The sequence below is a fragment of the Lepisosteus platostomus genome, chromosome 14 (genome assembly GCF_059453375.1).
Source record: "Lepisosteus platostomus isolate fLepPlt1 chromosome 14, fLepPlt1.hap1, whole genome shotgun sequence".
NCBI classification, from domain to species: Eukaryota; Metazoa; Chordata; class Actinopteri; order Semionotiformes; family Lepisosteidae; genus Lepisosteus; species Lepisosteus platostomus.
In genome coordinates this window covers 40075271-40089354 of record NC_142624.1, presented here as the reverse complement: position 1 = coordinate 40089354, position 14084 = coordinate 40075271, and the positions used below count along the sequence as shown (strand labels likewise).

Genomic DNA, 14084 nt, shown 5'->3' with positions numbered 1-14084 from the left:
TACATTTCCATAAGACAGGACTGCGGTTATTTAAGAGTGAAGCGTCTCATTTTTGGTTGCCATAATCCTTGGTTGCCCTATTAGCATTAATTGTCCCTTAAACTCTGTCTTTGTCAGTGCCTGTAATTAATCTAGTGCTCTGACTGTGCTCCTCGCTGCAACACAGGAAACCAGATCGTGGAAAAATGAGTTAAGCTGTAGCATGTTCCACTGGGGATCACCTATGGCAGAGGGCAGCCCTGCTCTTTCACAGAACATGTTCCGTCTGTAAAATTCACAAACCTGGCATCCTTACAGGCATCTGCTGCCTGCTCTAATGCCAGTTCACGGTATACATACAAACATCTGCTTCCCTGCACAAAGGGGACACACAGCACTTGACAGGTCTATGTTAGCAGGGCTTTGCTTTGCCAGTTCTTTATACAAAAACCTTAATGCTTCCTGTCAAGCCATTAGCTGTGATACGATCAGTGCAGGCCCCATTAAGCCATCAGTGTCCACCTGTGATAAAGACAGCCATTTGTTTTCTTAAAGCCCACTTAATGTCCGTTTAACTCAATTTGTCAGGAAATGTAGAACAATTTCCTCTCGGCCTGAAATCTGGTAGCGGTTCAAAACCGAGGGAGCAGGAGGTCAGAATACATATTCAAATTAAGGATTAAAATGCCTCTTGCATGTAAAATATCATGGTGTGCAGAACGGAATAATATTTTTTTCCACATGGTGCTGATTGCTGGACATTAGTGTTACCACTGGATGTCACGTGTGTTAGTCCCTCAACAAAATAGTTTTTTATTCTTATTTTATACTTATTTTTTTTAATCATATAAGCACAAGACGACCTGTTCAGTAAAATAAATCCAGTGCAAAAATCCATACACATTTTATTGCCCTGATGCATTCATTTAATATTTTAACACAATTTCAGATAAATACAATTAAGCACCAGATACCATGAGAAAAAAGTATGGATTGACATATAAATACTAAAAATGCTGCCCCTGATTACTTTCTGTAGTTTCATATGTAATCTTTTTTCATTTGCATTTTCAATAATCAGATCCAGGCACAAATTAATGGGCCATTACCAGTACTAATATTAGTATTTACAGTATGTAAGTAAGAAGTGGTTGCAATGGAGAAGAACCACTTCAGTCCAGTGACAAAAGTCATGATTTGATTTTCATATCTCTGCCTTGATTCTGCTTCATTCAAAGGCAGTTGGCAGCTGGACATTTACTACTATTTCCTGAAGCCGTGTTGTAATGAACCAATATTCCTAACAGATATCATGTTTCCCAGATGGAGTAACTTAACAGAAAACCAACAGCTGTCCAGGTTTGTGGGAAATTCACTTGTTATCAGAAAGGGGCACATGACCCTGTGTTAATCCCAGCCGATACGAAACGTATGCAAAGGTTCATTCTCAGAGATGACAGCCGGCACACATAGACCCAAAGAGAGAGCAGCACGCCGCTCCGCTGCCTGGTTCTGGGCTCCCGCAGCGCGTGCTCCTCGCCGTGCTGGTGAGAATGTCCGATCTGAGGGCCCGAGCAGGCGGAAGTGTGGCCCGCGCAGTGGCGAACTGGGATTGTTGACATCTGTCGTGGTTGGAGAGCTCAGTAAGCAGGAAATGGGGTGTCACTCGGAGTGCTAGTTTGCTACTATCCTGGCATCCTAATGAAGTGTCTGCAGTGCGCACAGAGCCCCTGGATGGCATCTTAACGCACGGCTAAGCAAAAGCACTTCTCCCCCTGTCAAAGTCTTCCATCTGCCTGCTCCCTACTGCACCCAATGGAATGGAACTGTAATAGAGCACACCGCTTAGGCTCTGGCAAGGCATAAATGAGCCTATCAGATATGTAAAGAAAAAAAAAGCCTTTTCTAAATTATTTCACTGGTGCCGTCACCTGGAGTTCCACAGACTGAAACTGGTCTTTTTACGATTCTGTTTCTTTTGGTTTAAGACAGATGTGATAAATGTTTAGTTCTGTATTCAGTATATTTATCTATATATTTATTATATATTTATAAAGGATCGTAGGCTGCAAAAAGCATCATTTTGGATTCTACGTACTGTACATATGTATCTAGGCGCAATGTGTTAGTTTTCATGAAAAAAAGTTTCTCCTATGTCTGCTGCACATTAAAGCATGTTTCCTTACATGTGTGGGTTACTGTGCATGATTCATCTGTAAAATGTTTAAGTACATCTTTTCTTTATAGGAGAGTATAGGTTAAAATGTATAATTTAAAAAAGCATTCCATACCTGACCTCTATCTATGCAACATGTACTGTTTTTGAAGACCTGATGATGATTGCTTTCAGGGATAGCTCTTTATCATACATATCTATAAAATATATATAGAAACAAATAGTCGTCAAACAGAGGTTATTACTGGGCAAATTAGAGCCAACTGCTGAATTCGTCCCTTAGTACAGACTTAGTGTGAACAATTCTACCATCATATCCCAGTAATAAGTTTTTTTGTACATTCAGGCAGTTTTGTGGGGATTTGAAATGAAGTTGTTTCTTTGGTTGGAAAGGAATTTTGTTGTTATGAGCTGGGCAGAATTTGTAGATCGTAATGAGGATATCCTTATCTGAGGTTTTATTATAGGAAGGGTTATTGCAATTTAACACCAAGACCTTTTCAGTTTTAAAAGTGTTCTACATTTTTATTCCAGAGAGTTATTAAAGAATATTATTTTTCGTCAATTATCATTTCAAATAAACTCTATGAGTAACAATGGATATGTTATCAGTGGTATAAATGTTGATTACCTTAAGAGCTGTGAAAGTCTGGAACAGCTGGATGAGATCTTCAGATCCCTGCACTACTGAAAACTAAATGAGACAGATGACCCGAATGGCCTCCTAGCATTTGTAGCCTATGTTATGCTCTTATGATTTACAATCAGCTTATACAAAGTGCTAGTTATGCCTGTCAGGTTTTACGCACCTAACACATAACAAATCTTTTTGTAGTTGTACACTAACAAATGGGTCTCAAAATGAAACCTTAAAACATTGTGAAATCTCAATGTACTCAATGTAATGCCCAGATGTAAGGGTCTTGTGTAGGTGTAAATATCATTAATCCTTCCTTGTCAGAATTAATTTAATTGGTTCTATCCCTGTACTTTACCCATCATAAAAAAGGGAATTTTCTTTTTTTTTTCCTCTTGGTAGAGCTCAGGTGTGTAATGATCTTGTATAACTTTGGGTCATCACAAAGCAGGATCCAGCATACAGTATGCAATACTCCCTCAATGAGAGCTGTAGAAAACCATACAATTTTCTATCATATATATTTTAAATTAGAACAGTACATAGAAAATTATAAACTTTTTTGGGGAATGGGATTTTTGGACCTTATTGAACAATTCAAACATTGCATCATACATAAGGTTTGCCATTGTACCGGATTCCCAAGCACTCAGGAATTGTTTTTAATTGTTTACGTTCTGCTTATTCTCTCATGCCATCTGTGAATCTAAACTAATCTAATACGAATTGAATTCCCTGGATTCAAACTTAATGAGATAAAAATTGTCTGCACACCTTTGACATTTTTTTGTGAACACCAGTAGTTCTCATTTCTGATTTTAGACGTTTTCTGATGTGTTAGCTAGAGAAAGAAGAGAGTGATTCATCCTATCCACAGATAACACTCTGAAAGAATGTTATTTGTATTTGCCCACTGTCATACCTGGATAAATAACTGTGCCAGATCTCCCAGAGCCCTGACAAAGGAAGTAGGTAGTTAACCACATTACCAAACACAGTATGATGGATGCAGCAGGTTTTTCAGGGGGCAGAGGGCAGGCACTGCTCTCCTAAAGGAAGATGGATGAAGCTCAGGTTAACAGCGAACCAACTCCTTCACTCAGGCATGTTTTCTTAGCTATAAACCATCTGACTTCCTGTTGAGAGCACAGAATCTGTTTTGTGGAAGGGAATGTTTGATGAGATTGGTTTTGCACACAAGTGAATAGTATTTATATAATCATTATCCTTTTTATCTAAATTATCTAAACCCATAGTAAGTTTGAAGCTGAAGTTATTTCAAAGTAACAGTGTTTGTAGTTTTGCATTAAGCATACTATAGATGAACAGGCTGGATTTAAAACATAATTTATACTTATATACTTTATAGCTATAAACTGGAAGTTGCTTCACAACACAAACAGAAGCCTTATGTGACAAGTGCTGTTTTAATTTCTAATTATCTACATGGTGGGGATACATTTCATATGACCTAATCTTTCAAATTTAAAATTGTGACATTTGTTCTATGAAATGATTCTCGGATTCTTGAACATTTTACAATTTTGGTTCTTTTTTGGAGAAACTTAATACAGATTGAAAAATAACTGCATGTAGGAAGCACAAAGTCAGACACAGACAGCTGATTCTGCAATAAACAATATTATAAATGTCTTGCAGGCTAAATGGGCAGTCAATCCCTCGATACCCTGTTACCTTTTGGCCTTTGTTTCTAATCCATCAAAGAACAGTCAGTTTAATTTTATCTAAAGTGTCCTCAGAAAATATACCACAAGTATTTCAATATACTGTAGGGGTACATTAAATAAAGATGAATGATTTTAAGAAATCCATTTATTTTGTTCTTCAACATTAAAATTATCACTTTTTTTCTACTGAAGAAAAACATCTTGTATCAATGTGATTGTAAAATCTTATCAGAGGAGCAATGTTTACTTACCCAAATAGATTAATGCTTTAAAACTAAGTTTTAATCATTTCATTGTGCAGTGCTCTTGGGTTACAATACACTTTGTTGTGTAATTCAGAGCACAAATTTGCAAATCGAATGGAAATAGCAATGTATCATAGAGGTACAGTATTCTTCATACAGAGACAGTGATAGTGATATAATGAATATAATGAACTGAATCCCGAGTTTTCTTAATTAATATAAAACCAGAGGTGATCACATAACAGGAAGAAGAGCAGAAATTAAGTGTTTTAAAGAAAAATATCTACTGTACATAGAGTGGTTTCATTTGAAATTATTGCAAACCCTGAAACTATTTGTAACGGGTAGAATCCTTGCACTTCTTACAGTAGCTTTACCTCTACGACACCACACAAGGGGATCCTTCTTTTTGCCACAGTTCCTTTTCATTAGCAAAGCAGAGCGGCTGAACACCGTGTATGCAAGTGAGCCGGAGCCCCTCTCTGGAAGATGTGCGCAGTGTGAGCGCTGGTCTAATGACTGTCCCCATTTCCCTCCGCAAGCCAGTACACTGGGGTCTCAGTGAGAGTGACTAAGGAGGCCTTCTCAGTGCAGGCTGAGTGAGTTTACTCTCTTATCTCCCAGCAAACACAGAGAGGATTATTTTCAAAAAAAGATCCTCTGGAGGATAAAGTTACATGGCATCACCTCTCATTCTATAAAGCTTTAGATAGCAGAAAATAATGTTATCCACCATCAGATAGCCTTTGAAAATTCCCCTCCCCCGTTTATTGTTCCAGTAATAACATTTTTTACTTAGGTTAGTGTATTTTGCACGCCTGTAACATACAATTCAAAGTAACAAATTAATCTAAAAAGATGCAACAAAATCACATTAGAAGCAAAATGTTAACAGTGCTTGCATTAATGATAAATACTAATTCATGTTCAATTGCCAAAAATGATCAACAGTGAGTTTATGACTATTTCACTTACATACCGTATAGCATCCAATTTTATGTGCAGCATAAGTTGTTCATGAAGACTCATGAAAACAATGAGTAACAGCAATGAACATGGGTCACCGACCTTATTGATATGTGCAATTAAGGTCTTAAGGGTTTGTTAAGGAATATAGTTTATTTTGTTTAGTTTGGGTTTTTTTTCTGAACTCACATGAGTCTCCATAGCATGCCAGACTAAGTTTTAGAAAAATAATTTTTACAAATATATTCTTCAAGACTGCTGTAGATGCACTATTGGGAGTATACACCATTGCAGAATTGTCTATGGCTTTCCCAAAAGAACAGCATTGGCAAAAAAATAATAAATAAATAACAAGAAAAAAACCTCAGGCTCAGCAGCTTCGAGTGGGTGAATGGTGATATGTGACTGGTTGATTTATCACAAGAAAAGGCAGCTAGAAAGTACAATTTTCTACCTAGCTGCAAACAATAATTCATAATGATGTCCCTTCTAGATAAGAGACCTTTTGCTGTGTAGGGCTCCTGTGTTAAAATGATCTTGATAAATGTCAGTCTGGCGCAGGTAACTACTTTACACACCATTAAGATTAGTTGGCTCTTTTTCAATGATAACAGCTACCATGCCCTTCTGTGTCGTAATAATATCTGGGTACAAATAAATGCCAGTACTACCGGCAGAGGAGTTTATCATGTGAGATTCTGAATTGCTGACTCAAGACATCACATATTAACATTACTGTTCCTATGGAATACCTGGACACTGCATGACTTTCAGTCTTTACTTTTACAGTGTAAATGAAATGCTGCTTCCCATATCAGTGATTTATTGGTTTATAGTTGCTTTCTCATGTAGTAAAATACATAAATTGCAAATCAAAATGATGTATTGAATTCATGATTCATTTTTGACAGCATTTGTGTGTTAGTATAAGAGATCAAATAATGTATATCGTAAAATACAATTTCTGTGACCATCATAGCTAGATCAATACTGAACTAGGAGATATAATTTAAGTTTCCATTATTGTAACATTTTTCTAACTTTTGTTTTGAGTGTGCATGTAGTCATTTAGTAACTAATGTCAGATCTACTATAAGATCACCTCTGGATTCCATGATTTTGAAATAAGAAAGGTTTTGGAAATTATTTTTAATTCTATGGCAATGTTACTGTCATGCATGTTTTATAGCTATTATGTAAAATGATAACTTTATAGTGTATAATACATGTATCCTAGTATCAGAATGAGCATATGCTTGTTATTCAATTCCTCTTAGTCTGCAAAAACATCTTTATCCTGTTGTTTTGGTAAACAGATATTGAGCTGAAATATAAATCATAAATGTAGTTTCTCTGCCTTTGTCAAATGTTACAGAATTTGTAACTTGTTTTTTGGCAAAAAAAATAAATAAATTAAGGTTACAATTCAGAGTGGGTATTTTTATCAATTATAACTTCAGAGGAATTTATAGTATGGATCATGCTGCAATAAAGGAACTGTGACATTCTTGCTTTTCTGTTTTGCAGAAATGAGAGATTACAACCAGCGCGTCCAGGCTGTCAAAAAACTGGTGTATCAACTGCCAAGGCCTCATCATGACACAATGAAACTGCTCTTCAGACACCTACAAAAGTAAGTTTAACCTCACTTTGTTTACCTAATATCTTTTACTTTGAAAAGGATCTGCATTCAAGAAGAAAGATCAGATTTTTTTTATATAGAAAATTTGTATTCTCAGATCCTTTATCGGCTTTATGTATACCACATTTAAGCTTCTCTCCTTAACAGAATTAGTTGTTTTTTTCCGTTTTTCTTAATGTCAAGCACACAACATTACATCCAGTCAGGAAAAGTTAATGTTCCTGTCCCGTGGTGACTTCAATTTTCGAACAGTCTCCTTGAGATACTTCTCCGTTTTTACAGCCGATTCTTTTTTTGTTTGTTTGTTTGCTTTTTTGTTTGGATGTGTTGATGGGGAGAGAACAGTAGCTCCCTCTGTTGAAGCAAAACATGTCATTTATAGAGCACTCACATGTGCACAGGGGTCAATATTGTGAGGATGCCTGTAAATCTTTCCGAAATCATCACCATGCTGGTTGCAGGTTAGGAAAGCATTAGCCTTCAACTTTCAAGATGGCCTTTGTCTTATCTCTTAGTTGTTTCTTCATTCTGTTTCAGTGACTTTTGTACTGTAGAGCTGCTATTGATTCTTAAGCTGTTTACTGTGGTCTGAACTCTATAATGTGAATTGATGCATCTCATCATATTTTATGCCTGACCTTCAAACCATGGTACAGTAACTCACCTACCAATCACTCTTCTTCCATATCTCTCTTGTCTATGTTAATTCTAAAAGCTGTCTTCAGCCTTCTTGCTGAAAGGGTAATATTTTCTTGGAAGAAACTGGGTAAGATGTCAGCAGAACACATCCACCGTCACATATTTTATTTCAAACAGCAAACTTTTGAATGAGGAATTTGTGTCTGATAGTTTAGTCTTTTCCATGAAATAGGGTCCCTCATGCACAAGACTTATATTGACACAACAGGTGTGAATGCGTTGTGTTTAAGAGTGCTCATACTGTACTGTATTATATTTAGTGTGTATCTCTGTGAATATGGGTTTATGCGTGTATCAATATATTTTTGCAGTAATGCAACTTTCAGTAAAATAAATATTGTGTAATTGTAATTTAAATTGTTCAGTAAACTCATTTCATAGCAAAACATACATTTGCTCTAATGAAGCATCAAAATGAAGCTGATACCACACATTGTGCTTCATTTATCCTAGGATTTTAACAGGACATAAAGCAGATGTCTAATCAGAGCTCTGGATCATGTGGTATGACATATACATGTATGAATTTATTATGGATTATAAGGAAACTGTACAATTTGTACAGTTCCTTCCTAAGTTGTTTAAATATAGTATTTTTCCACTAAACATTCAAGTGGCAAACCTACTTAAAGCTTGTTTTCTAAAAGCATTAATGCTTCATAATGTAATGTTATGTCAAACTAAAGAGTATAATCATTTCTGTACTGTTGTTTTTCATGTACATTTTTATCTGAACATCAGCAGATTATAGAAAAAACTAATTAACTGAAGTCTTTGAACTGACAGTTCAGTAACTAGAAATCCTAGTTACTTTGCTGTAACTGTTATTTTCAGCTGTCAGGAATACAAGTATTTAAGCAGAGTTAAATTTAAACTCAGTTATGTATGAGTACTATGAAATTAGTAAAAAATGCCCCCAAAACACCTGAAAGATATTAACCCTAATCCTAAATTCCTTGCTTTGAATGATTATGTTTATAAATAAAATATGTACAGAATAACTTTATATTTCAGCTCTTTGGATTTATTAAACTCATAATCCTAGTTTCAGTGCAGCTCATAAGAAAGTAATTGGATTTTAGTGAAAATCAAGCGAGAGTCAATGAAATGAAGTAAGAGAGAGCAGGAGAATGAGGCAGAGGCCTGAATTGAGTTCAGCTGAACTGTTGCTAAGCTTTTTTTCCAGTGTATCTGTGTCAGTATCAGTCAGAGCAAGATGCAGGGAAATATTAGAAGAAACACAGGGCCACACAGAAGAAGGCCTTAGGTTCATTTCTACAACACCATGTCAGGCTACCATAACAGAGGTAACAGAACACAAGACAAAAGTACAGTAGCATTTCTTTTTAAGAATTGCTCACCTTGCCTGAGCATAATATCTATTGTTTTCTGCTCACCTCTGATTGTCTTCTGTCGCTCTACATTGAAACCCACAGTTGTTTTAATTTTTTAAGTGTATTAAGATATTGACAAAGACAGGGAGCATTGGCTCAATGATGTATTTGGAACTTCAATGGCGTTAGCACTTTCAGACAGTACTCTTCAGCATCTTCTTGTTTGCTCTAAAAGATGGTCTCAACTAACTTTCCTGTAATTGTTTGGTCACTGATGAGGATGGTATTATTATTGGCTGCCCTGCCTATTTTGTCTTCTCATAACAAAAAAATCACTTACTTTATTTCTCAGTATGTGTATTATATTTATTTTAAAAAACATCTTGTGTGTTGTAAAAATAATTACACAAGCTAAAAAATTGGAAGGGTTAAACACGAGTAAGTTACAGTGTATTTATAATGATGGCCGTTTTTTGGTACGTATTAATGTTCACTAACTAACTAGGGTTTACAATCTTCTCAGTACCATCAGAAAAAGTGAATCTAACTTGCAGTGTTTAATCGAAATGACAAAACATGTCAAAATGTCCTGTATCAACTACAGATTTTTGTAACTGAAATTATCTACAAAATGTGCCACACTTAAAATATGTTTAGCATAGCAAACTCAGTCCCAAACCCTGCAGCAACCTTTAACAATTTCATCTTTGGCATATATGTACTCTTTTGGTATTTAGTGAAGATTTAAAGGCACTGACAACTGAAGTTTCCATTTACACAATGTGTTAAACCCTAACCGTCTTATGAAGATACATACTAAATGAACACGAAAACTCACCCTGGTGACAGGGCTGAAGAGTTTCTCAGAAGCTCACTGAGTAGAATATTCTAATTAATGTCATAGGGGTGTAAACAGATACCTGTCCATGCAGTGTAGATGTGAATCCTGTGTAAAACATCGTCTAAAATGTACCACAGTTGTCTCATTGTGTGGCCCCTGCAGCACCCATGACTGCATGTATAGAACAGCCTTGTGCAGGATCATTATAGAGTCCCAGAGAGCTCCTCACTTCCTTCTCATTATCATCAACAGAGGCTCACTTCCATTTTTCCTGCTGAATCTCTTTATCTCCACTTGTGACATATTTTAAGAAAACTCAGATGCATTTAAAAAGGGGAGAATATATAAAAAATCTTTTTACGTATGTTTATGTATGGAGTATGTACAGTAACAGCCATTTCTCAATCCATCTGTTTTCAGTCAGCTGTTGTGTAATATATATTGAAATAATACATATGTGGCTCTAACAAATTTATTTAATAGGTGTTCAATAAACTTGAAAATTTCTAAATGGTTTATGGTTATTTGAGTAACATTAAAAGTAACTTCAATGCACGTATACAAACTGAAGGAAACCACATCTTCATAAAATTTTACTTATTGACTTATTCATACTAGTTTGTAAGTGCCAAAATCATAGCATGAGTTTTCAACGATTTTAGGCAGAAGGTCTTCATTAGAAGCATGTAAATGATTTTATAATAATTTATTTTATATAGCACCCCCCCCCTTCCCCCACCACCACCCCGGTCCACAAGTTTTCACGGGAGGGATGAACCTCCCCTCCCCCTGAAATCAATTTTTCAAAGGTGGGATGTCTGAGGTGAGCATTAGGCTTTTGAAGTCGACACGAACTTGACAGGAAGCAAGGACTCCAGGATAGGAGTAATGTGATCACTTGTTTTAGACCTGGTCAGGATTCTGGCTGCAGAATTTTGGACATACTGAAGTTTGTTCAATGTGGATTTAGAAACAACAGTGAGTAGAGTGTTTACAGTAGTCAGTTTGGGAGAAGAGAAATGTGTTGATCAGCTTTTCAGCCACAGTTACTGATAACGTAGGGTGTAGTCTAGTGATATTTCTGAAGTGAAAGATGGTTTGACAATATGCTGCACATGTAGGTCAAATGTCAAGCCTGAATCAAATATAACCCTCCATGTTTTTCAATTTAGACTGAAGCTCCAGTACCATCCACAGATAGGGTTACCGCATTGGCTTTACAAAGTTGATGGGGGTGCCAATAAGCATGACTTCAGTCGTGCCACATTTCAGATAAAGGAAATTTGGAGTCATCCGTGTTTTTATGTCGGAGATGCAGAGAGAACAGAGACAGCCACATCAGTGTCAGGTTTGGTATGGATGTAGATTTGAGCATCGTCAGCATAGAAATCATAGTTGAGGCCATGTGATCTTAAAAGCTGACCAAGTGACCAACGATGAAAGTAAGGGGCCCAGTATCGAGCCCGGAGGAACACCAGACATAATGAGTTCAATTTCAGAACTAAATCTGCCAAGAGAGGCAAAGTGTCTCAGTGAGGTAGGACTTGAATCATTTAAGAGCAATGTCAAACTAAAGAGAGAAAAGCAAACATGAAGAAATGCAGCATTGATATCAGCTCCTGAGGGGTTAAGGCTCTTGACTAAAGTATTTGGCGAAAGTTTATATGGGTAGGATCCCAATGCTTTGAGACTGAAAGATGTTTAAATGATGAAGCAAAGCAAAAACAATGGAAGAGAGCTCATGACGACCAGATTGCACAGCACACATCCAGATGTTTTCTGAAGCAACACCTAGTCACCCTGCCAGAGAGTGTGTGTATTCCTGACTTCCACTCACCTTCCAGCTCATGGAAGACAGTCTTTCCAGACCACAAGGGATCTGTCACGCGTAGTCTTCTCTGTCCAAATCTAAAAAGGATTGGTTCCTTCAGCCTGTCAGTTTAGGACATTCATTTAATCCCCAAAATGTGTCTGGTAGCTCTTCTCTGGATTGATCCCAGAGGGTGGTGACCACAATTGTACACAGTATTCTAAATGAGGCCTTACTGGGACAATGTACAATTTTAACATCTGATTTATTGCCTCTACATATTGTCTGGAAGATGTAAATGATGTGTCAACAAAAACACCAAAGTCTTTTTCATAAGTATTGTAGCTTCTTGAAGGTCAGCATTTTCCAATCTATGTATTTATATATACTACAATGTTTTTGGTACCTGCATAAAAATATTCTGCACCCGTCTACTGTACATTAAATGTCATCTATCAGGTATTTTCGCAATATTGATTTTTATCTTAAGGGATAGCTAGTGATATTAATTACCTCAGGATTATTCACAATGCTAGAATGCAGTAGCTTTCTCATTCTAGCTTGTGTACAAAAAACAGACAGCTAATTAAAATTAAATTCCCATGATTCATAGCAACTGCTTGCTCTTAACACCAAATATAAATCAGGAAGCCTGAAAATGACATTGGTCTAATCCTAACTTGTCATAGGTTTGTTTTTGTTATGAGCGAGATTCATTCATAGGTCGATTTTCCTATGATGTAAAATACCAGGACATCTGTGTGCCTTTTAAAATCCTGTCTCATGATCTAACATTCTGTGTTAATTTACAGGTGGATATAAACACAATCTTTTGTGCCCTAACTTAGAAGCTCAAAACAATATCCACCAGTTAAATGAATACAAGGATGATATTGTTACTAACCATTACGGATAGAGGGACACCAGCATAATAGTAGGTGAGAATTTGCTGGTCTAGCATAGTGTTCAAACCATGTTTGCCTCCTGGCAGTTTGCACTGGACCGTGTGGCTAAGTACGTCTCCTGTGGGGATTACCTCCTGCACAGGTGACCTGCCTGCCCTGCACTGCTAATTTTAGATTTAACTCAACCCTAACCAGGGGACATACGCTCCCTTCTTTGGCACTGCAAGAGGCCTGTTTAGGTGCACATGCCAGTTCTTCCATTAGTCAGATTGTTAACTAATCGAACAACGTTTTTTTTTTCTAGTAATATAATTCCATATCATATGCATAAACACCGAACACCTCACATGCAGATACATTAATCCTTATAAAGAAGCACCACTGGGGAAAAAGGATTATGAACAAATATTGCTGGCTGGCACAAGCCCAGTTTCTCATAACAGCAAAATATAGCTGGCAATGCTGTGGAAAGAGACAGCTAAATAACAGCAGAATGACCTATTTTGTTGCCATGTGCCATAGAGACAGTGTCTTCTCAGAAACGATCTGAGTTAGCGTCTCTGAGTCTGTTCCCTTTGCAAATTTATTCCTTTTGCCTTATTGAAGCAAAAATAATAATAAAAAGAGTGGCATGTATGACAGTATGGTATTGGGCTATGTGTATAGGAAAAACTCCAGCACTGTGGGCGCCACACCCACACCTACTGATGTGGTCCAACTTTTTTTTCTTCTCTTTCTCTTCAGAGGCACCTAATTAAGAAACCCTGACTCATTTACATGGATATGTTTGATCTAAATTGCACTCCAAACCGCACCAAATTAGGATCATCTGTGAATGTGAAATGTTTTTTTCCCTGCGTCTAGCAGAGTAGAGCCAGCTCTGGAGGGCACATGTTCAAGTGATGAGAAGGATTATAGTTTTTAAAGTTCTCCTGAGACCTGCTTTTTCCACGAGTGGTGCAGGGGAAAGTCTTGGACAATTATCTCTGGATCTTTTCATTACCTTTCTCTTTAGTTTTTAATGCAGCTTAGATCAGGATTTTAATAAAGAAGGCAGTATACTAAAGTGACGAAACTGATGACAGTGGTTCACAATAAAATATTTAATATAGGGATGTTCCAGAAAAATAAGGTATGCCACAGAAATGTGGTCAAGTTTTTG

The 14084-nt window shown here is 36.8% G+C and overlaps 1 protein-coding gene across 2 annotated transcripts in view; it reads left to right on the top strand.

Moving 5' to 3' along the window:
• The window catches only part of arhgap15 (Rho GTPase activating protein 15), a 193125-nt gene that overhangs the window by 164067 nt on the left and 14974 nt on the right, over window positions 1-14084 (top strand). For both annotated transcript variants that reach the window (XM_088606279.1, XM_088606280.1), the window contains exon 13: window positions 7219-7324. In XM_088606279.1, the coding sequence (XP_088462405.1) occupies window positions 7219-7324 (106 nt within the window). The remainder of the gene's footprint in view (window positions 1-7218; window positions 7325-14084) is intronic.